Raw genomic sequence first — 25,313 nt, forward strand, 5'->3', positions numbered from 1 at the left:
AGGTGGCTCAGTGGGTTAGGCCTCTGCCTTCGGCTCAGGTCATGATCTCAGGGTCCTGGGATTGAGTCCCGCATCGGGCTCTCTGCTCAGCAGGGAGCCTGCTTCCCTCTCTCTCTCTCTCTGCCTGCCTCTCCATCTACTTGTGATTTCTCTCTGTCAAATAAATAAATAAAATCTTTTAAAAAAAATTTAAAAAAAAGCAAAGGCTGGACAGAGGACTGGCAGGGGATCAAGCTCAAAGCCCCATCCCTCAGGGTTTAAGTTCCAGCTTCCACAAGACTCTTGAAGACTGTTCCTGGAAAGTAGGAGGAATTCCGAACTATTTTGGCTGGCCTACGTATCTCGGAGATCTTTAAATTCACCAATTCGAGCCCACTTTTAACAGCTACTGACTAGTCAATAGGCCACGCCACTCCCCAGTAAAAACCCTCTGCTGATATTCAGTACATTAACAAGCATAGTGGTGGTTCGTTGATCTAGAACAGTTAACAGAAGCTTGCAGTAGTCCCTTCTGAAGTGAGGACTTCCTGACTTGAGCAACAGTGGGGGTGCCATTCCTTGACTGTGCACTCCTTTTTCTTTTTTTTAAGATTTCATTTATTTATTTGAGAGAGAGAGAGCATTAGCAGGGAGAGGGAGAAGCAGACACCCCACTGAGCAGGGAGCCTAATGCGAGACTCCAGCCCAGGACCCTGAGATCATGACCTGGCAGAAGGCAGAGGCTTAACTGACTAAGCCACTATGCTTAAGTGACTAAACCCCTTGACTGTGCACTTTTGATCAGGACCTTGGTATAGCAGAACCCACGTCACACACATCCCTCTGAGGGCCCAATGAAACATTTCTAGGTAAATAAACAGGCGTAACAATAACAAACCCAAATATCACACTACTGTATTTGCCTATGTCCTATATCCCCATGAGTTCTTAAAATTGCTAAATTAGAATGTTAGAAATGTTAGATTAGAATTAGAATGTTAGAAATTACCACATTTCTCAGAGTTTGAGCGTAAAGACAATGAGGGGTGTTAGTGTTGCGATACCAGGAGCACTAGTGGGAGAGCCAAGCTAAGCATCCAGGCAAAGCCTCACCTGGTGGTTCGTTTTGGGGAAACGAGTCGAGTCCTCCTGTGGAAGGTCTAAATACTGTATCTTATCAGTTCCCTTAGGTCAGGACATAGGGAATACTCACGCTAACCAAAACCACACGTTCACTGTCTACATTTATTCCTTTTTGTGAATCCATGTACCCGAGAATCTGAATTATCCTTTGGCCCTGGAAAAAAGAACAGAGCACCACATGGTCCTATGTAGGTAATTTACGGCAGTCTGATGAATATTCTACTCCTCGTGACAATAAATCCCTCTGTGGTCTGATGAAATGGAGCCCCCAGTAGAGATCTTTGTCTCATAAATTCTTATTATTTATGTCACCGATTCTAAGATCCACATCTTTATCATCTTTGGGTGAAATCTTAGATTGAATGAACTATGGCAATTGCCCTTTCCTTACTCTCCATCAGGCCTCTACCTTTCCTGAACCACTCACTGCCTATTGCAATGCATGCCTTACAGACTTGCTAGGTTATGTTCAAGTATGCAGATTGTCCACAGTCTGTTGACGAGACAGAGAGATTTCCTGAATTTCCCTCAGCAGCAGGGTCACAAATCTTCTCACAGGTGGACTCATTTCTGCAGATGAGAAAGCGCTACTATTTTCTTCACATTTTTTACTCATCTCCCTTTTAAACATCTAGACTAGCTCCACATAGAAGATATCCTTTACCGCAGTGCTCAAGGACATTTGGCAGCAAGATCCAAATTCCACATCAAGACTGCTCCTGCCCAGACTCCCACTGTGCCTCCCATCTTGGTTTTCGGCATTAGCCACGTGAAAACACTTACTGATGGATTTTTACGAGAGTGGATATGTTATGTCATGGCAGCAAAATTTAAGACATGAAAATGCTCTAGTCTCAGGAGTTTTTCCATACAGGATTTAGTCGCATAATATTGTCCTGGCTAAAGACCTTGCTATTTCCTTTCCCAAACCTTTATTTAAGAACTTTGGTTATGGATGGAGCAGAACATAAAACAAGTTTACCTGACAGAGCCTGCACCACATAATCATAGATTACAGCTGGTGATAAAAGAAAAATAAGCACTTTACATATGATGACACCAGAAAGAATTTAAATTACAAACCTAACCTCAAACCTTTTGGCTTTTATTAGACTACAGGGCTGATAATATCCATCTGGAATATATAAATTACTATGTTCAGAGTCAGCACTTGACTCCTAATCAAATCCTCATGCTATTTAATCTGAGATGTTATCACTTTTAATAATTGGTAGGTGATCTTTTCAATATAAATATACATTATATTTATACTTGTTTCAAGGGGCAGTTGAATATTTTAAATTGTGCCATAAATCCTGTTAATTTAAAAAGTAAAAATTATTTTAGCTTATGAGACATTCAACTTTTAAGAAATGGAAGACTTTAAGTGTTGTATTCCTTAGTTGTGGTTTAGAAAGGAGGAACACACTCCTTGAAGGCCTGGTTAGTATTTGTCTTGTGTCCTACACGAGCTATGTGCTTTTCCCCCTTTATAGATTGCTACCAAGCACCCTGAGAAAAGTTCATTATCCAGTTTTTACTGGTGAGAAAAAAGAGGCTCTGAAATGTTAAATAACTTGCCCAATGTTCTAAAGCAACTAAATTTCAGGGGAGTCTTTCTTTCTTTCTTTCTTTCTTTCTTTAAATGTTTACTCCAGAGCTCATGAGCTTTCCACTAAAAACTATCAATTAATTCATCATGTGATACAAAGAGCCTGGGTTTAGTACGACAGATGGTTTGACACTGCTCAACCCAGTTGTTATAGGCGAGAATATGATTTGAAATGAACAATTTCATAAGACAGAACACCCAGAGGTAAGTGTAGGTAACTGACAAGGGAAGTGTTATGTAGTTAATAGTTTCAAAAACAGTCATGCTCATAACTTGTTCTCCTAGACACTGAAATCTGAAACTCTGCGATATGCTATAGCAAGGCTTCAAACAAAGAGGTTTTGTTCAGTTCATGTTTTTGTGGGATGGTGTAACTATGCAGTCTATATCAGTCAACAAAGGCAGCACAGAGCTGACCAATGACTCATGAAGTCGTTGGTGAGACCGACCTTCTCAGTTTCAAAATATACATTTCCAGCTGCATTAATGAAACAGTCAACAGCTTATCACTGACTTTTTACTACCTTGGCCTGGTCCTAAGCAAATTGGGTTTTTAATTTTACCTTGGAATTTATCTCTTTATTTAAAATTTTTATATGCATTGTGGTAAAAAAAAATCACTTAAGATAACTTATTATAGATTCATACATTTCTCTCTTTTAAAATACTTTGTAAAAAAATATTTTATTTATTTATTTGACAGAGAGAGATCACAAGTAGGCAGAGAGAGAGAGAGAGAGAGGAGGAAGCAGGCTCCCCGCTGAGCAGAGAGCCCGATGTGGGACTCGATCCCAGGACCCTGAGATCACGACCCGAGCCGAAGGCAGCGGCCTAACCCACTGAGCCACTCAAGCACCCCACTTTTAAAATACTTTTTGATTATATGGTAAAATTTCCCTCAAGAGACTTAGAAGTTAGGTTTTGAAAACAAAAATCTATGTGGAGTAAAAGTAACTTTTTCTTCTCTCTTCATCTTCTCAAAGGAAAACAGAACTTTACAGAAGATTCTGTTGGTATAGGTTATATATATATTTTTTCCGTTTGGGGCCTTCATTTTGTCTTTCAATATAAGAGTTATGTTAATGCTACAGTAACTTTCTTTTTATATTCTGAGCTTCCAACATCAAACTAAGTTCATTTTCACATAAGAGAGAAAAACTGCTGTCTTCCTGTAGGTCATATATTGAAGTAGAAATGGGGTATACTTAGCCCTAAAACCAGCAAATGACATACCGATGATGTTAGAAAAGATACATGGTACAGAATTTGAACAACCGTTTCATTATTACACAGTTTATTATTGTAGAAACTTTGTAAAGATAAATTCCACTCTACCCTGTAGAGTTTCAAACTTAACGCCTGAGTTCTGACCTTCAATATTAAATAGAGATGTATATTAAAAATTAATATTAAATTAAATTAAATAAATATTAAATATTAAATTAAATTAAAATCAATATTAAATAGAGATGTATAATAGGCCGTATAATCTCTGCAAAGATTTTTTTTTTTTTTTTTGGTCCATGAAGCGCCTGCGTCTGGGGTCCAGCGGCAGGTGTAGGCAATTCACCAGGGCGCCCGCTTCCTTCTTAGTCCGGCATTGCTCTGGGGTCAAGGCTCATTATGTCCTAAGCATGGAAGGTTATTACCAGGGGGCGCTGTTTCTCCTCCTCCCCCGAGGCTGCCCTCCAGCGAGGGGCGCAAGGCCGGGAAGACGAGGGTCCCGGCGCGCGGAGGGGTGCTCGCGTGCAAAGGGAGACGCTCAGGAACCCAGCGAGCGCGCCGGCCTGGAGGGAGGCTGAGCGCAGAGGCCCCAGAGAACACAAGGTGAGGAGAGCCTGGGGCGCGGAGGGACCTCGCAGGGGTGTCTAGACGAGTCCAGCTTTCTTGGGGACATTTCAGCGGCGGCCTGGCCCGTGGGTGTCCGGCACAGAGCGCGCCCCGTCCGGCAGCGCCGCTTCCCGCGCTCCGCCCGCCCCTCCCCCCGGGGTCGCCATGGCAACGCACGCCGGGTTCTGGACTCCCAAACTCCCGCGAGCCCGCAGCTGCGCGGGAGGCCCACGGCCCCAGCCGCCAGCCCCCGGCTCCGATGGAGAGCGAGGACGACGCGCCCGAGACCCGGGAGTGCCGGATGATCCTCGAAACCCTCGAGTCGACTATTGAACAATTCCGGTTCAGCCCCAGGTGACCCGAGACAGCCGCCGCGCCCCCCGCGGCGCCACCTCCCCTTCCTTCCTGGGTCCGCCCGTCCCCCGCGGCACCACGCGCCCCGCGCCCCTTTCTCGCGACTCCCTCCCGCGCTCCAGGCCCGCAGGCCGGCTGGTTTGATTTCTCAAGTGTATTCACATAAACTGAGAGCAGGGACTCTGGAGCCACAGTGCCTGGGTTCAAATCCTGCGACCCTCTCCAGGGCCCCTGAGTCGGGCGAGTTCCTTGAAAACTTGTGTCGCAGTTACTTCATGGGAAGACCGCGGACAGGGCGGTGGACGGTGCTGCTTCGTAGTTCAGAGAATCTGAACTGAGTGCATCCGTGTACCCTGTTTGCAAGAGCGCCGTATGTATGTACACATAGTGCCCTCTAGGTGTTAGCCAACATCACCTTGAGCCTTTCGTTACCTTTCCTTGCTCTCATCATCCTTTGCGCCTCTCTGTCCACAGTTTGTTCAGATAATGTAGAGCTGTTGTATCCGGGAAAATGTGTTTTTCCTTCCAGAAACCTGTTAAAATCAGTAAGTGGCCAGCACTAGATCAGCTACTGTGCAGGCACTTAGAATTCCCTAAATCAAGGGCTCCATGGTGCCCTGAGGCTCCAGAGTGAGAAGAAAGGACCAGCGCAGTACTGGTGGCGTGGTGGGGACTGACCCAGGGAGTCAGTGCTGCCCGCCCAGCGGAAGGGGGTGCATTTGTGAAAATAGATCAGGGTAGACCTAGGATTGGTGGTTGTGGAAAGCACATTATTGGCAGCAGCCCATAATAACACCAGGGGCACGGTGTCTAACCTGTTCTGCTTGTTTACTGATAGCAATGACTTCCTGCCTTGGATTCCTGGGCTTTGCCTGGTGTGGAGCTCAGCAGCAAAACACACCGCTGCGCCCAGTGGACAGAACTAGGATGCCAGGTGCTCAGTTACTGCACAGTGCCTGAACAAAGGACTCACTGAGGCCAATGTTAATTTCTCTTCCCCCACAGTGCTAGAGGGGGCTGTGCTGGTGTCTGGGAGGCGTGGGAGAGGCTGGAGTAGGGACTGCAGTCCTGGGTTTCAGGCAGAGTTTGGCACTGGGCAAGCAGCGATCTACAAAGCCTCTGAAGGCCCGCCTTTGTCAAGTTTACATTCTAGTCAGGAAACCAATGACAAGCAAGCAAAGCATGTAATAAAGAAGTTAGTGGTACGTGCTAAGGAAGGAACAGCGGGGAGGGGGCAGAGGCACTGGTGTGCGGGGCAGGGAAGTGGATTGTAATTTTAGATACTGTGGCCCAGGAAAACTTCTCAGAGATGATGTTGGGGTGAGAACCTGCAGGCTTGACGGAGGAACCATTCTGATGTATCAGGGAACGAAGTGTTCCAGCCAAAGAACAGGAAGCAGGAAGGGGTGGGCCCGGGTGTTGCAGGCCCAGCAAGGAGCCCCGGGTGGCTGGAGCCCAGGGAGAAGGGGACAGCAGAGGAGAGGGGAGAAGTAAAGGGACCATGCCAGGCAATGTCACTGACTGGCTGTCCCACAGTTTAACTCCATTCTGACACTCTGCTACCTAGAGACGGCGTCACTTAGCACAGGTGAAGGGCCCAGTCCTACAAGACTGCCCCCGCCTCCAGAAGGCAATCGCAAATCAAGGTTGTTACCTGTGCTTTTGACCATTGGGTCTGAAATTACAGGTTTCCATAACCCCTGCTGTGGGTTCAATTAATTTCCTAGAGCCACTCAGAACTCAGAAAACCAATTTACCTACAGGTGACTAGTTTGTTACAAAGAATATTAAAGGATACAAATGAAAGGCCAGATAAAGAGATTCTTAGGGTACAGTCTTGAAGGGTCTGGAGCAGAAAAGCTTCTGTCCCCATGGAATATGGAGAGTGCCACCCTCCTGGGTCCTGGATGTGTTCTGCTTCACCCACCAAGAAGCTCGATGAAACTTGTAGTTTGGAGGTTTTTTATGGAAGCTTCATTACATAGGCCAAATTGATGAAATCATTGACTTTTGGTGATTGGGTCTAACCTCCTTCCCCTCCAGAGGGGGATGTAGGAGTGGGACTGACTGGTCCCACCCTCGAATTGTGGTTGGTTTCCCTGGCAACCCGACTCCATCCTTAGGGTCTTTCCAAAAGTGCCCCCTTTTAACATGGACTCAGCCCTGGTTCAAAGGAGTATGTTATGAATTACAAAAGACCCACAGGTCACCTTTTTCCACACTGAGACTATTTTAGGAACTGAGGACAAAATACCAAATATAACAAGAGATGATCCCCTTGCTCGGGTCACTTAGGAAATTCTAAGATTCTTGGGAGCTTTGAGGCCAGAACTGTGGATGAAGACTAAAATATTTATTTCTTATTATAAATCATACTATCAAAGATGGGAAGCCGAGAGGGGGATTGGTGCAGACAAATGATTTGACAGACTGAATCTTTCAACAGGATTACTCTGGCTGCTGTTTTGATAATAAGTTATAAGGAAGATAAGGGCAGGGAAACCAATTAAGAGATGGGGGTAGAAGTAGCTTTTGCTTTACCTTGTAGGTTCTTGGATGAGATCAACCTCCTTATAAAAGACAGATTAATAGGAGAAGAATAAAACAGAAGTTTAATGCCTCTTGTATATATGGGAGATAACCAGGAAAACAGAGTAACTCCCCCCAAATGGCCCAAGCCACCCCTTTAAATACCACCACCTAAAGACAAAGGATGGGGATTCGATTGGGGGTGGTGAGTTATGGAAAGTTGCCAGGAAAAGCACAGTGAACAGAAGTATGGCTGTCACGCAGATTTTAATTGGTGCCTTCTTTATTGATAAGATTCTCCTGTGATTTACTCATCCTTTTCTTCCTGGTCTAGAGAAGGAGACACTTACAAATGGGGCCGTCCTTCATAAATGTAAATTTCTCTTCCAAGGGAGTAACTTCTACTTTGTTTGCAGAACTTCTCCTGTGTCTGCAGTTCTCAAAATAATAGCTCAAAATAATCCTTGTGCCAAAGAGGCATATTTTGGGGTGCTATATTCTGCTCCCCTTCAAGTCGGATGTTCAGAAGAGAGGTCCAGACTGGTTGTATCAGTTTGGGAGTAATTAGCACAAAGAAGGTTGTAGGGGTGGAGGGCTTGGTGAGATCACCTAGGAAGTGGGAGGGACAAAGAGACGTGTCTTCTTCGAAGAGGAAAAGAGGGAAGCAGTGTTTTCCTTATTTAAAATTGGACAGTACACCATAGCGAAAGTTTAGCACACCTAATACCATTTTCTCTGACTAATTCGTTAATAAGCATTTGTTAGGATAGATTATTTTGGGATCCAGTGAGAAGTGTCATTGCATTCTATTAATAAATATTCATGGGTCTGTTTTCTGTGCTAAATTTACATGTTAATTTCCTATCTCGTTTATTCAAAAAACATAATTGTCATCTTTCCAAGACTGTATTTTATGCATAACAACTAAGCCATTATTCAGAAATCGAATTGCCAGGACTATAAATAAGGCCTGTGTAGGAGCCACTTAGCTAATTTGTTGTGATGTGGGTTTCATTCTAGGCAAGGAGGTTGCCATTTAAAATCAGAGACATTTGGAATTTGACGGGAAACTGAAGAATGAACCTTCATGTCTCACTTAGGTTTTGAATGAGCCAGATCTTTCTGAGTCAGCTATACAAAATTGAAGACTCAAGGGACCTTAGAGCCATGAGCCATTTCTCCCTAGGGATGGACAACTGGGATCTGTCCCTTCAGGCTTATGGTTTTAGAAGAGTTCTTTCCTGTCTTCAAACCTCGAGTTCTGTATCTTTGAAACAAGAAAGTTAGTCTCTCTCTTATGAGATTATTGGGAGGATGATCTGAAGAGAAAATGCTTATGTTAGTGCATATATCTTAACAATCCACGTGGGACAAGTTAAACACTCAATAAGTAGCACTTAATATAATTAACTCTGTAGGAGGTATCTATCACATTTTTGGATTTGATTTTAAAGCATTATATTGTAGTGTTATAATATTAGGATACCATATAGGAATAACTAAAAACATTATTCCAAGTTTTAAATCATATCCTGAAAATATATGTATTTGGGGTGGTTTCCTTACACTTTTAACTTATTTTTTCCAGCTTTATTGATATGTAATTGACATGTAACATTATATATTCATAATAGCTACCGACATTCCCTAAACCTACTGCCCACAATAGATTTTTTTTTTTTTAATGGAAAAGAAAGAACATACATGTTCAAGCTTAAAGAAAGATGAAGTTGTATAGTTAAAAGGAGCTGCTTGGCATTGGGGAGGCTAAAGGATTGCATTTGTAGACAAGGAGGAAGTGTGATGTCTGTTGAAGGTGCAGTGTTGTAGAATATAAGGAAACAGGTTGAGTGACTGTTTGTATTTATTATGATGATCTAGCACTCAGGATCTAGACCGGAGCCAGAAACCTCACCAGTATTTGAATGGGGGAAATATTTCCTGTTCCTTATTAAATATTAAGAAGTATTGGGGGGCGGGGAAAGAAGAAGGAGAAGCATTTTTTAACTAGTAAAAGGCAGTAAAGGACTCTATGCGGTCTTGTAATAGCAAATGCAGAATGGAGCTGTGATCCCCAGGGCAGAAGAAGAGTAAACAAGAAAGGAAGTAAGAACTCAGAAGACCCTCACTCCCCCTCGATCCCACTGCCACCCAAGGCAGAGATTAAGACGTCTTGGGAGAGGACTTGGCTGGTGGCGGAGAAACTGGTCAGAGGGTGCTGGCTGGAGCTGAGCCACCGGGTGGCTTGTTGAGAGGCTGAAAGATACAGGCAGACTAAGGTTCCTCACCCAGCCGGGAGATCCAAATCTTCATTCCTGAAGGTTCTGAGTTCTCAAAAATAACCCTCCTTGGGCACCTGGCTGACTCTATCAGTGGAGCCTGCGACTCTTGATCTTGGGGTTGTGAGTTCGAGCCCCAGGTTAGGTGTAGAGATTACTTAAAAATAAAATCTTTAGGGGCACCTGGGTGGCTCAATGAGTTAAAGCCTCTGCCTTTGACTCAAGTCATGATCCCAGAGTCCTGGGATTGAGCCCGGCATTTGGCATCTCTGTCTACTTGTTCTCTCTGTTTATCAAGTAAATAAATTAAAAAAAAAAAAAACTTTAAAAATAAATTTTAAAATGTTCCCTCTACCCTTCAGGTTCTTGGCTGAGACTCCCTGTAATAAAAGATTAACAGGAAAAAGACAAAGAGAAGTTTAATAACATATATACCTCCTGTATACATGCAAGATACCTAGGAATATTTAGTAACTCCCTGAAATGGCCCAAGCTACCACTTTTAATATCATCTCCACCCAAAGGCAAAGACGGTGTTGGAGGATGAGGGGGGAGCCATTTTGGGAGGTTGTCAGCAAAGCCCAGGAAAAGGTGGGCGCTCTTGTTATGCACATTGAAGTCCTTGTTCAGTTTCTGGAGATGGAGTGGTCCTCTCTTCCTGGTTCAGCGGGGGAGACAGGCTTACACATGGAGATACCCCTTATAAATGTACGTGTCCCTTACAAAAGGGCGACTTCTACTGTGTTTTTAGAGCTTCTCCTATGCCTGCTGGTCCTTTGAAATACCTACCTCAAGACAGTCCTCCTGCCAAAGAGGTGTATTTGAGGGTGGCAAATTCTGCTCCCCAGTGGCAATGTAGAGAGCAAAATGGAGTCTCTCATGTCAGGCAGGCCTCTGTCAAGCAATGACGCAGACAAAGTAGTGCAGCTGGGAGACAGCGCCAAGACCCACGTCAGCTGACGCCAGAGGCCTGCGGAGACCCACACCCAATTCAGTCCCTTTAGGCAGGGAAGGATTCTGCCAGAACACCTTGGGACTTTTCAGGCCCCTCTGTGTCCGACCACTTAAAAAAGGTAACTGCCACCGGAGGCTGTGCCCGATGGATCTCCAGACAGCACCGAGAACCTTCCCTGCTTGAACATCAGAGGCAGTGAGTGCCAGGGGCTGACCCGGACCAGACCCGGGCGTCAACTCAACTGCGCGCCCATAGACTGACTTCATGTTTGGGTGCTTAATTTCCTATGCCTTTCTGATCCTGTTTGTCGTGTGACTTGTCTTCTGTCCTGCTTTGTGTGCTCTGCAGGCAGCCAAGTTTAATCACAGGATGAAATGTCATTGAGTCTAGAATCCTGAACCTGCTTTATAATTGTGATTTAGGGGTATGGGGTGGCTCAGTGGGTTAAGCCTCTGCCTTCGGCTCAAGTCATGATCCCAGAGTCCTGGGATCAAGCCCCGCATCGGGCTCTCTGCTCAGCAGGGAGACTGCTTCTCCCTCTCTCTCTGCCTGCCTCTCTGCCTACTTGTGATCTCTCTCTCTGTCAAATAAATAAATAAAATCTTTAAAAAAAATTGTGACTTAACTTTGCTTTATGATTGAATAAAGCTGACATGGTGGAAACACACAACTCATGTGTGCTTCTCCACAGTGTGCTTATGACAAGTATGGAAATGCAAAGAAGCACCCCAGAGAATCCGCTGGGTTCCAGACATAGTGTTCACTGACTCCGTTGTATACTCTTCATACTCAGAATTGATCACTTCAGCCAGACCCCATTCTCTGCCTTCTGGTTCAATGACCAAAGGACCACCGGGTGGTGAGCTATCAGTTCAATTAAATCTCATCGAATTCAATGGAGCTATTGTATTTCTGGATGAAAACATTCTTCCCCTGAGAACTAAGACCTCCAAGCCAGCAGATCATAAAGTTGCTGGGACAGGAAGCAATACTCCTGGGAGCTGGTTATTAGGTATAAGAAAGAGAGAGGAGCCGCCTCTACTTCTGTCTCTGGGCTCCTGGACGGACCTGTAGCCATGGGAGAGGCAGCAGCCCATACTGATTTAAAGCATAGACTGCATCCTGTAAGACAGAAACACATCTTTTCATGGATCTGTCTCACAACTGCCATAATCAAATCCTCAGTAAGCTTTGAGGGGCCAGGCCGTACTGGGTGATGGGATATGTGATAAGACTCATCATTTCCAAGGGCATGAGCCCATTGCTGCACTTCTTTTGCTATGAAATGAGCACTTTTATCAGAAGTGAAGATGTGCACGAAGTCATGATGGTGGATAAGGCATTTTGCAATGGATGGTGATTCTGGAAGATGCATTGTGGTCGGGGAATACAAATCCATATCGCTAGACATATCCATATGTAGACATCGGCGTAGAATACTTACGTCTACCCCGGGGAGGCTGATGGCAGAGGGTCAGTGTTATCAGGCAGCCACCAAGTGGCTGGCTATCCCCACTGGTTAATACTGGCACATTAGGGACTCACTGCTGCTCTTTCTTGTTGGCTGATGAGGCATTCGGTGCTTGCCTCAGCCAGGCCAGACTCGGTAAGGTGACGTCCGCGTTGTTGAACTCCATCCCTACCACCATTGCCATTTCGTTCAAGGGCCATTGAGCGAGCCCTGGGATGGTTGCAGAAACTAACTGCTATCCAGAGTATGTCATTTCACCTGCTTCATCACTGAACACTTTCTCTGTGATGGATGCCCTTTGGTGAGTATCCAAATGGAGCACAAGTATCTTTATAGACTGTGCCTGTTCTTTTGCTTTTTAAAAAACTTTATTTATTTATTTAGAGAGCATGAGTGGGGGGAGGGGCAAAGGGAGAGCCCGATGTGGGGCTTAATCTCAGGACCCTGAGATCTTGACCTGAGCCAAAACTTGAGTTAGACGCTTCAACAGAGCCACCCAGGTGCCCCTAACCTGTGCCCCGCAGAACTCTTCCCCGGACTTTCTTGTCACCAATCTCTCAGTCTCCTTCCTTCCAAGTCCCTGGCCATGATCCACTTAAAATTTTAGCAACAGGCATAAATTAATACAGAGACACAATTCTGGCGAGCTCTCATTCAGAAAAGTAAACAGGTGAATGTACTACTTTAATTCTCTTCAGAGGAAGGGTTTTCCTTCACGGCTGTCCTTCAAGGTCACCTCTGAGCGGGGCTGTGGGACTATAGGTATCCCCCTTCGGACGGCAGCACCTTCTGTTAACCGGGCCTGAGTCTTTCCTTTCTCAGTCAACTGATCAGACAGAGACTTCCCATGAGGCTGTACCTGTGGATTCAGGGGGAAGAGGCAATGGAGCAGGGGCTAAGGGCTCCTGGAAATGTCTTTCCCTCTGCTTGAGCCTGGTCTCTGATGTCACTTCCATCTTATGAGACTAAAGCTGCTCATGCCCAATTTTATGGTTTGGTGGGTCAGATAAAACCCAATTTATCATGGGAAATCAGGCCTGATGACTCATGTTTAGGCATTCAATCTTTTCCAGGCTCAATAGCAAGCCAGGACTGTTTCTCAAAAGGATGATAGTGATCTATACAAGAAGGTAGAAGATCTGCTCGAAAATCCTAGACGTCTCTGCTATGTTTTTCTTAGTGGTGCTTGCCAGAAGATCACAGATAATTCCTCTATTTGTCATAGACAAATAGTGCCATTATCTGCTGGATCACAACGCCCCAGTGGAAGAACAGCTTGTACTACAGTCTAGATTTCTTTTATTCCAGGCTCCCAGAAAAATGGGCAGCCTTACCTATGACTTGGAAAATGGGTTGAAGTAGCACACACAACCCTTTGACCAACACCTCCCCATTTCCCCACTTCTCAGCCTCTGCAACCACCAATCAATTCTCTGTTTTTGTGAGTTTGGGTTTTTTAGACTCCCTATATAAATGAGACAATACAATATTTGTTTTCCTCTGTCTAACTTATTTTACTCAGTATAATGCCCTCGGTGTTCATCTATGTCGTCACAAATGGCAGGATTTCCTTCCCTTTTTTAAGGTGGAAGAATATTCCATTGTATATAAACATTACATTTTCTTTACCCATTTATCCATTAATGAGCACTTGGGTTATTTCCATGTCTTGGCTATTTTTTTAAGGATTTTATTTATTTATTTGACACAGATCACAAGTAGACAGAGAGGCAGGTCGAGAGGGGGAACCAGGGTCCCTGCTGAGCAGTGAGCCCGATGCGGAACTCAATCCCAGGACCCAGAGATCATGACCTGAGCCAAAGGCAGAGGCTTTAACCCACTGAGCCACCTAGGTGCCCCTGCCTTGGTTATTTTGAATAATGTTTCAATGAATCTGGGGTTGTAAATATTGAGATAATGACTTAATTTCCTTTGAATATATACTCAGAAATGGGATTGCAAGTACATAAAGTATCCTATTTTTAATTTCTTGTAAAAGTTTCCTTTTCTTAATCAAAATTCCACTGACCAGCCTTACCTGTCATTGATGACTCCCACTTTAATGAGTCACCTCGCTGGTGATTCAAATGCGGATGCTCTATTTTCCTCATTTTTTTTTTTTTACATTTATTACATTTATATACCCCATCTCCCAGTCATGCTAGCTCTGTGCTACTGCTCCTGTTTGTGACACTACCCTACAACATTCTTGGCTACTAGCCCCATTGGCCTTTTCCTCTTCATAGCTCCCAACCTTTCTCACCATGGAGAAATTCACTCATGTCATTGACCCCCATGTTGATTTCTCCACTCTGGCAAGGGAAGAGCAAGGACGGAATAGGAAGATGGAAAAGAAAGTGCCTACATGTGACTTTAATAAGTGGAACCATAGGGAGACTATATCTTAGGTTGAGGGTACTGCCCAGCTGTAGATATATTTTGAAAATATTTAATAGGTGAGTATGGTACATCAGGCATATGTAATGAGAGGGGAGTTTACCACTGCTTCAGAATATATAACGTATTTTTGTTTACTTGCTTACTGGTTGTCTCTCCCTTTAGAATGTAAGTTCCGTGAGAACAAAAACTTGGACTTGTCCACTCCTGTTATCTTTGGTGCCAGAAACCGTGCCTGGTAAACGTTAGATACTCAGTTATTCTTTGTTATATGCATGAAGCTCAGACAAGTAGTTTGCACCCATATTTTGGAGGTTAGAATAAGCAGACTGAATTTAGTTGTCTTGGACAGGGAAGGCTATCAAAGTCTTTATAGCAGGATAGTAAAACATCCTGAGTGTTAGTAAGATACCTTTAGGGACCATGGGAATGACAGATTGAAAAGACAAAAATTTGGAGGCTTGTAGTAATTTTAGGAAATGTTTATTGTCTATATTTTGTGGGATACTTGTTTGAAAATATAATGATTTTTATTTTTATTTTGTGTTTTAAAAGATTTCCAAACATGTAAAAAGAATTTCTGTAAAACGTGTTCTAGGAAAAAAACCTGCGACATGTACAATTTGTTATCAATAATAGTTGTCGTCCTAGGCGCCTGGGTGGCTCAGTGGGTTAAAGCCTCTGCCTTTGGCTCGAGTCATGATCCTAGGGTCCTGGTATAGAGCCCTGTGTCAGGTTCTTTTCTTGGCGGGGATCCTGCTTCCCCCTCTCTCTCTGCCTGCCCCTCTTCCTACTTGTGATCTCTGTCTGTCAAAGAAAGAAAGAAAGAATAGTTGTTGTCCTTTGAAAGTATCAAAAACATTTTCCTTCAAATTTTATGTAATCACCACTTACAAATTGGTTTTCTCTTATTTCTTATAAACTGCTTTAAAACATATGTTTTAAAACTTTTATCAGAACTGATCATATGATTCATCCATTTCTATAGGGTAGTCTATTATCATACTTATTTTTAACATCATAATTATAATTTAGTGGTAGTTTTCACACATGATTTTTGAAAATGGTTACAAATCTTATATGGACAAAGCTTTAAATGTTGATGATCTTTCTACTTAATTACTATATCTTAGTCTTAAAAACATTCAATATGGGGGTGCCTGGCTGGCTTAGAAGAGCTAGCAGCTCTTGATCTTGGGGTTGTGAGTATGAGCCCCATATTGGGTGTTGAGATCACTTAAATAAGTAAAAAACTTAAAAAATTAAAATTAAAAATTCAATACAATTTATTGAGAGGACTTTCTGGGTCAAGACTCTGTAGTGTGAGATCTTACCCTGTAGTGTGAGATCTTACCCTGCATGTAAGCTAACAAGTTTGCTTGACTCATGGCCATTAGCAGAAGACCCAAGACTCCTGGGTCAAAAACAAGACTTTATCATCATCGCGAAAACAGTATCCAGACCTTCGTATTCATTTGTGTTGATTTGCCATACCCCTCAGTGCCATGAGGGTGACACCAAAGACCTGTCATGGATACGTATACACACAGTGTGTTGATTAAAGGAAGGGATCCCTGAGCTCCCCACTTTCATAGTAAAGAGTACCAGCCTGCTTCTTGGCAGTAGAAAGGCATTACCTCATCCTTTAAGGTTGCTCAATGCAAACACAATTCTGAGAATGGCCTGTGTAAAGAGTGGTCAGGATTTTGCATTCTTGGCATATGCAGAAAGAATGTGCAGGGCCACTCTGGGTCCAAGGAGATTGCCTCTTCCAACAGTACTCTGATAGTGAGAAAAAAAAAAAAACAAAAAAAAAACCAATAAACAATGTAGGCTCCTAAAATGAAATTAGAGCAAATCTAAAATAGAATTTTCTGTGGAAAAGTACCAGAAATATTAGTTGAAACTGAGATACACAATATTACTGCTGTTCCCTGCCCATCTGGATAACGTTACTGATGAGATCTGTTATCAGGATGATATTGATGAGTGTATAGAAGATTAGTTGACAACTGAGTGAGGTTAATTGAAAATCATTATATTAAGTGTTATAAACTTAGTCACTCTTGATTGAATATGACTATACTTCAATAGTTTCTTACAAACATGATGAAAAAATGATGATACTTCAGAACACAGTTGTTGAAATGGACAACTGCCTCCGCAGCACCGACAAAAGTTAGCATTTCTTGAGGGCTTACTATGTGACATGCATCATTCCAAGTACTTCTAGATATCAACACAACAATCCTGACAATATCTATGAAATAGGGACTCTTGTTTTTCACAAGAGGAAACTAAGGCACAGAGAGGTTTCATAATTTACATGATGTCTCATAGCTAGGGTATCAGCATGCTTTTAGCTCTGATTGACAGAAGCTCTCACGTTGGTGCATTTATTATATGACATTGTAGGAAGGCCAGAAGTATGACAGGTTGTAGAGCTAGTTGAGTCAATAGCTAAACAAAGTTGTTTGTCAAAATTATTTCTGTATTTTTGTTTGTTTTAAAGCTCATCATCTATGTATTGGCTTTGCCCTTTGGCTGGCCCCACTTGTGGTCACCAGATGGCTGTGGCACTTCTTGGCATCACCTCCACACATGGCAATGTTCAGAGTCACAGAGGAAAACTCTCCTCCAGTGCCCCTGTGTAGAAGCATGAAAAGCTTTACCCCAAATCCCCCAAAAGATCTTTTCTCATGCCATTCTTGGCAGAACCAAGTTCCATACCCACCGCTGAAACAATCTACCCAGAAGAGTGGGATCTTTGTGGTGGGCTGAGACCAGACAAGAGTTACTCTTGGCACTTGGAATAGGATGACCCTGCCCTGAATTCTGTGGGACATAAACCTGAGACTCTGCCAGCAAATAAAAAGGAGAGAAAGGGCTGCATGGGGTGCCCCCATCAGGGTCTGGTCCAGCTGGCCAGCAGACAAGGGAAGACAGAAGCACACTCTGTCTTCAGAGCCTGCACTGAAAATCTGCTAATTCTTTTTTATTTTTTTTAAGATTTTATTTATTTGAGAGAGAGAGAGAGATGGTAAACCAATTGTATGTGAATGTAAATAACATTTAAAAGAAAGTGAAGTATATTTTTCAAAACAAAAACTCTGATGAGTATAGTGTCATTGCTTTATATGTTTGTACATCTTTATGACACCTGACTTAAAGCCTGATAGCTGAATTCTCATATCTGCTTCTACATTCATGTCGTAACCTGTCGCTCCTAGAAAACTGCCCTAAACGTTTGTGAGAGCATGACAGTGGAAAAGGCAGATAAAATATTAATACCATTATGAAAATAATTTTGACCTTGTGGGTTCCCCGGAGGAGGATCCTGGAACCCCAGGGGGTCCTCAGGCCACACTTTGAGAACCACTACCTGAAAGTATTTTTCTTGATATGCCCATGCATAACCTATAATGGCTCTGAGCAGTAGCCCAGGTAAAACAGTAGAAGGATATTAAAAGGAGGCACAAATTGATCATATCTCAGAAAATGGAAATAAGATGAGTTTCAGAGCAGTATGCCCCAGGGCAGAGAATCGGCAGGGAAAACCCCAAATCATGAGCAGCCAATTCGAGCTTTCCTCACTTTACCAGTCCCTTTGAATCTTTAAATAGAATATAATTTATACAAAAATATGTGCAATAACACATATTTTAAAGGAAATGGCTATTCTTTAAAGCACTTTTACTCTCCATTTTTTCCCCAGACTTACTATTTCAGATGATTTGAAGGTTGGCTTTTTCTGCACAGACCATGCTACGCAGACAGATACAAGCGAAATTCTGCCCTTAAAAGAGCTAAGCTCATCTACAGAAAAGCTAATACGGGTAAATCTGAATTTATTTTCAAACTTCTGAGATTATTTTGGGTATTGTTTGCCTTGATGTCTCTTTCCTTCACAGAACTGAAATGACTAAAAATTTTTAAATTCGCAAGCTGAATTGGATGACAGTCATGTTTTTTAAAAATAATTTGTATCAACTACTGCTTATATTTATATCATGCTTATATGTATTAACTGGTTTAGTGAAGTATGTTGTTACTCTCTTGGGAATTTTTTGATATCTGCGAACATTTTCTATTTACGGTACTTTAGAAATTATGAAATATTTTTGGATGGTAGAAAAATGTGGAGAGTCACATAGTGAATCACTGTGTTGCCCAGCATACAGCTTTGTCAAATCTTGACTTCCTACCATATTTCCTTTGGATTTTTTTTGGCTGTAAAGAAATAGAACATTTCATATATCTCAGATATCAAGAGTTATTAAAACCCCTAATCAATAAAACTGTCACATGGGATAGCATACTCCTATAAATACTCCTGTGTACTTTGTTTCTGTTTCTTCACTGAACAGTGCAACCTGAATATCAGTCCGTATTGGTAGTTTCCTTGTCATTTTCACAAGTATATCCTGTAATAAAATGTACTTCATTTATTTAGCTCTCTCCCTATTAATAGGCATTTTGGTTGTTTCAAATCTTCTACTGTGATAAAAAATTCTGTACATACTCAGAGGCCATCCAGTCTGTGGCATAAACTTAGAAGTGGAATTTCTGAGTCAGAGGATGTATGCATTAGTCATTTTGAGGGATATTGCCAAATTGCTCTGTGCAGCGATGGTACCAATTTACACCCCGACCCGTAACTTCTGGAAGCGTCTCTTTTCTTACATACTTGCCAGTTTGTTGCCTTTTCTAATAATACCTTCAGAAAAGTTTTGTAACTTTATTTTCTTGCAGCTGGTCATGTCCAAATGGCTAAGTTCTGGTCAGTAGAATTAGATGGAAATATTATGTGGCAGCTTTAGAGAACCTTCTTTAAGAAATGGCTCCCGTGCACTTGCCTTCTGCTGCTTTACTTCCTCCTTCTCTTCTCCCTTCCACCCATCCTGCTTTCCTCGCTCCCTCTCTCCCTCGCTTCTTTTCCTTATTTCTGTGCCTAGAACACTGATGCTATATAGATGTATTAATCCTCACTCCTATCTTTATTTCTAGTTCATAAATTTCCTATCTTTATTTTTTAACTTAGTCTACTATTTTGGTTTCAATTTGTTTTCCTTTTTTCTGATTCCTTGTGTTGGAGCTCAGTATCAACTAGGATGTCATACAGCTCTCTTTTTAGGAAATATAACTATATTGGTTTAATCAAATACGAAGTCACTTAGAAGTAGGCATCTGTAGTTGGGGCCGTAGCTCTCTGTTGTCCTCTATGTGCCAGACTTGTTTTATCTTTCTAAATCTCCATTATTAGTGCGTGGCTTTTGCTTTCATTTTTCTGACCTCAGAGTAGCAAGATGGCTGCTCTGCTTCCAGCCGCCATCTGCATTTCACACAGGAAGGAGACTATGAGAGAAGGGGGGCGGTGGTGACCATGGTAGGAAAGCAGGAACTTTCCATAGAAAACCCCAGCTTATTGATCATTGGCCCTAACTGTATCACTTGACCACCTCAACAGGAAGGAGTTCTAGAGTAGTGAGCAATTTAGTTAGATGTAGTTCTGTCCAGACAAAGTCCCAGTCCTCTCAGTAAGGAAGAACCAGTGTAATGGATCATGGGTTTGGATAGTGGGCTCTCAGCTCCCAGTGCCTACAGTGCATCATTTCTGTGGCCCCTCTTTTCTTTTATAAGCATTTACAGTCTTGAATTTCCCCCCAAATACTTCTTTACCTTCACCCCACAAATTTGGAAATGTAGCATTTTGTTAGTATTCATAGTACTAGTTATTTTTATTAGTTATTGCTTTTAATATTGATTAATATTATATTGAAATGCTCTAACATTTTCCAGGTATGCTTTTTAGTTATTGTTATGTTGTTGATTTTTAAAGTCAGTCTTTTGTTATCGGTGAAAACTCTTTGTGAGACAAATTATTTGGTATCTGCAACTTATACTGAGGCTTTGTGTGAGGTCAGTCTTTGTCATTGTGCCCTGGATACGGGAAATTAAAAATAATCTGCATTCATTCAAATAGTTCAGAGTGTATATATATGTAAGTGTATATGTGTACATGTCCATATATATGTATGTAAATATATTTATTTTGCCATTCTGTTCGCTACTAATATCCTTATACCAACATTCTTTGGCATAGTGTTTGCCTGATAAATCTTTCCTGTCCTTACACTGACCTCATTTCTGTGTTGCATCCTTGGTATATCTTTTACAGATTATAGATAGTAGGTTTAAAAAGCACCCAATCTTACCATCTTTCCAATAGCTAGTTTATTCTCTTAATATTAGTTGTGATTACTAATCTATTTTAATTTTTTTGTCAACTTATTTTGTAATTTCTCTTACCTTCTTCTTTAATACTTCTTTTTTTCTCCCTCCCTACTTTTCTTTGGATTGATCAACTTTCTTTAGTTCCTATTCTCTCCTCTATTGGGAATTAAGTGAATCATGTTATCTATCTATCTTTTTTAATTAATTTTATTTTTTTCAGTGTTCTAAGAGTCACTGTTTATGCACCACACCCAGTGCTCCATGCAATATGTGCTGAATCATGTTATCTTTATTCTTTTAATGGTTGCCTCCAGTTTGAACATGTGCACTTGGTTTTACGGTGTGTGGACGTAGCCAGAATTTCTAATTTCTGTCAAACAATGCAAGAAACTTACTACTTTTATCTGTAATCACACCCCATCTTACATGTTATTATTTTCAAGTATGTCAGTTCTACCTTTTTTCCTAATATTTTTTGCAGTTATCTATTCATATCATTATTTTATACACTTAATATTTGTTTTGATTTGCTCACATTTGCTAATTTCCTTCTCAACATTACTTCCTGTATATCTTACTTAATTTTGAGTTTAATTTTCGTTCTTCCTAAAGATCCCTTGATTCTTCTTTCAGCAAAGAGCATGGTCTACTTAGTGTTAGTATTGTACAACCTCACATAACATGTAACACCCTTGAAATTGTATAGATCTGTTTACTGCCCTCCCTGGTGCCTTATGCCTTGGTTATTGTATGTATTGTATTTACATACATTATACACACAGCCTATAATGTTTGCTTTAAACATTCTTATATATCTTACGCTAATAAGAAGAAAAACCAGTCTTTTACCTGGATATATACTATTTCCAATACTCCTGTTTTTCTGAAAATCTAAGTTTCCAGTCTATAATATTTCTTTTTTTTTTTTTAAGATTTTATTTATTTATTTGATGGAGAGAGATCACAAGTAGGCAGAGAGGCAGGCAGAGAGAGAGAGGAGGAAGCAGGCTCCCTGCTGAGCAGAGAGCCCGATGCGGGGCTTGATCCCAGGACCCTGAGATCATGACCTGAGCCGAAGGCAGCAGCTTAACCCACTGAGCCACCCAGGCGCCCTATAATATTTCTTTTTAGTCTGATTCTTTAACAATTCTCAATTTAGGCAATGAGTTCTCATAGTTTTCCTTATTTAAAATGTTACATTGATATGGGATTCTAGATTGATAAGTATTTTTTTTTCCTTTTTGCTATGGCATTGCTCTTCTGACTTCCTTGGTTTCTAATAAAAGTTTAATCATACCAAAAGTTATTTCCCTGCATGTACTTGTTTTCTTTCCTGACTGCTTTCAAGATTTTCTTTTGGGGGTGTCTGGTTTTCTCAGTCAGTAAAGCATGCCACTCTTGCTCTTGAGGTCGTGAGTTTGAGCCCTATGTTTTGTGTAGGCATTCTTAAGAAGAAAAAAGATTTTCTTTTTATCTTTGATTCTCAACAGTTGAATTATTATGTACCTAGGTGTGGTTCATATGTCTTTATCTTGCATGAGGTTTGTTTAGCATCTTGAATCTTTGTTTTTTTTTTTATCATATTTGGGAGCTTTTTGGCATTATATCTTCAAGCATTTTTTTTTCCTACCCTACTTTTTTTATCATCTCCTTCTGCAACTCTAGTTACTTGCATGTTAATACCTCTGTTTATGGACTTACATATCGCCAATTTCTGTTCACTTTTAAAATTTTTAGAAATTATTTCCTCTTTTTTGTTCTACTGATTTATCTTCAAGTTCACACACTCTTCCCCTTTGTCATCATTATTCTTTTATTCTTTTTTAAGATTTTATTTATTTGTTTGAGAGAGATACAGGGAAAGAGCACAAGCAGTGGGGAGAGGCAGCAGTAGAAGCAGACTCCCCTCTGAGTGGGGAGCCTGACATAGGACTCCATCCCAGGACCTGGAGACAATGACCTGAGCTGAAGGCAAACACTTAACCATCTGAGCCACCCAGGTGCCCCTGTCATCTTTATTCTTCTATTAAACTGCTCCAGTGAATTTTTAACTTCAGACATTTTAGTTTTCAACTCTTGAATTTCTGCTTGTTTTCTTTATTGTAGTTTCTATTTGTCTGCTGATACTGCCTATTTTTTCCCATTTGTTATAAGTTTATACTCTATTGACTTTATTCTGCATAGTTAAAATAGCTGCTTTAAAATCATTGCCTAATAATTCCAACATTTGGGTAATATTGGTTTTGGCCTGAAAGATCTTTGTTGGGGAGACTGAATCACATTTTCCTGTTGTTTTTTTTTAATCAGGTATTTTGAATTATTCCTTGGGTACTGTGAACGTTATGTCCTGGCTTCTGATATTTATGTATATATTCCCCCAAAGACTGTTGATATCTTTGTTTTAGCACATAATAAACTTGTTTGGATTCCAAATATAAATGTTTCTTGGTTGACAGCCCAAATCTCATTGGGCTGCTTGCAGTCTCTTCCGTGTATGTGTGTTTTAGGGGTTACGTTGAGGTTTGTTCTAAGTTTATATACAGACTTTTCACTCCTTCTCTTTGGTTCTTTTATTTTTAGGAACCCCACACAATTACATTCAGTATGTGTGATTGCTCTATCATTTTACTACTCAGACCATAAAGGCCAATGATTTCTAGTTGAGGTTTGGCTGCCTTGTGAGGTCATTCAACTCAGCTGCCCAAGCAGGCATCTCACCCTACATCAGTTCCTTCCTCTGACTTTTGAATCCCCTCCAGGATCTCCTGCTTCTGTTTATTCTCCAGAATAATGATTGTGTTTTGTTCATATTTTATCTAGAGTTTATAGTGATCTGTGGGAGTCTCACTTCCAGTGGAGTTTGTTTGACCACACAGGATTTCTCTGCCTCCGTTCCTCAGAACATGCAGTCCACACATGACTGGGTCTTCTAAAGGCAAAGTCATCTCTGCCTGTTCCTGGAAATTAAGGAATTCCTTAAGATTTCACTTGTTTTCAAATATTTTTAAAAATAATTTCTAAATATAGTACCCTTCATGAGTTGACCACATGGTATAAGAAAATAGTCATAACTATTCAAACCTGGGCCTTCCATTTCTAATCCTATGATGTTGGATTAGATAATCACTTAACCACTGGAAGTCTTATTACCCTCATTTGCAGAATAAAATGTTTGCTGTAGTTTCAGGATACTAAAATGAGATTCTTTCCAGGATGCCAGTACAGCAGTTCTCAAATTCCAAAGTGAGTTTGAGTTAGGTTCCATTTGCAGGATTTGCAAAAGGAATGTTGCGTTAGATCAATGACTCTTGGCTTTTGAAATAGATCAAGGATAATCAAAATAAAGGAGTCAGGAGGTGAAGAGGAAAAATTACTGAGGTGATCAAGAAAGCATTATTGCTCTGCTCTTTATATAAGAGTTACCAGAAGCAATCCTCCTCAACTCAAAGCTAGTAAGGCAGGCTTTATGGAACCTGAAGTATGTTTGCTGCTTTGGGAAAACACAGAGGCCTGGTGCTGACCTGTACTTAAAGAAGCTAAGAAGATGAAGTGGCTAAGTTGGTATCATTCTATATTTCCAGGGTTGTTGGGGTGAGGAATGTATGATTGTTTCCCATTAACAACATGTGGCCTATGAAAGAGGAAAAGGGAGAGTAAGTGCCTCATCATGGGGACCTTCTGGGCACTATCCAGTAGAATGATCTAAAAGGACAGAGGACCCCCAATAATAGGAAGAAGGAAAAAAAAGAATTCTATATTCATAGGGCCTGAGGAAGGAGTAGCAATGATCACCCAGTCTTATTTTGAATGAGTTTAACTCATGGTAATAATATTCTAAATTTCACCTTGAGGCTGTGTTTTGAGTGACAGTAGGATTTTATATTCGAAGCACGAGCAGAAAAGTCGTGGAACTGACTGAAGTTCCCATTCAGGGCAGGGGAAGATTGCCTAGGGAATACATTTTAAATAGATGGTGGAAGACAAAAATACATTGTATGTTTTGGTGATCAGAAATGATTGTTAGTCAACATGCTGGTTATATATTAAAGTGCTTGGCTAGTAAACTCAAAACAAATGTTGATTTTTGCCTATCTATTCTGATTTAATATCCACATCTTGGACTGTACATTTTGAGGTATGATAAAGTGTTGTTGTTAGCTCAGATATTTTATTCTGCATGGGAAGAATAAATGGGAGGAATGTTTCTTCTCTCCCTTTCTCCATTAGCATATGTTAATTTAGCAGATTAACTGGGATTCTCCAATGTACATCATATTCCAGAGGTGTTCTTGAAAGGCAGGGCAGGCCCCTGACTACATTCCAGGTCATTCCTCCATGTTGGGGAGGAAAAAATTTTTCTTTACCTTTGAACATTCTTCTAGCTGGTCTAAGAATCAAATTGACAAGAGACAGATTAACAAGAGAAAAAAACTTAGTAACATGTATACCTCCTGAATACATGCGAGAGACCGAGGAAAATTGTGTAACTCTCTGAAATGGCCTTAATTACTACTTTCAACTAAAGACAAA

General features: G+C 41.3%; 1 protein-coding gene across 1 annotated transcript in view; it reads left to right on the plus strand.

The window, feature by feature from the left end:
* C6H10orf67 (chromosome 6 C10orf67 homolog) overlaps positions 1-25,313 on the plus strand; it is a 189,713-nt gene that overhangs the window by 42,131 nt on the left and 122,269 nt on the right. The window contains exons 7-8 of the mRNA XM_059404561.1: positions 4,296-4,561; positions 18,265-18,385. Of these exons, the coding sequence (XP_059260544.1) occupies positions 4,296-4,561; positions 18,265-18,385 (387 nt within the window). The remainder of the gene's footprint in view (positions 1-4,295; positions 4,562-18,264; positions 18,386-25,313) is intronic.

Source organism: Mustela nigripes, chromosome 6 (genome assembly GCF_022355385.1).
Source record: "Mustela nigripes isolate SB6536 chromosome 6, MUSNIG.SB6536, whole genome shotgun sequence".
NCBI lineage: Eukaryota > Metazoa > Chordata > Mammalia > Carnivora > Mustelidae > Mustela > Mustela nigripes.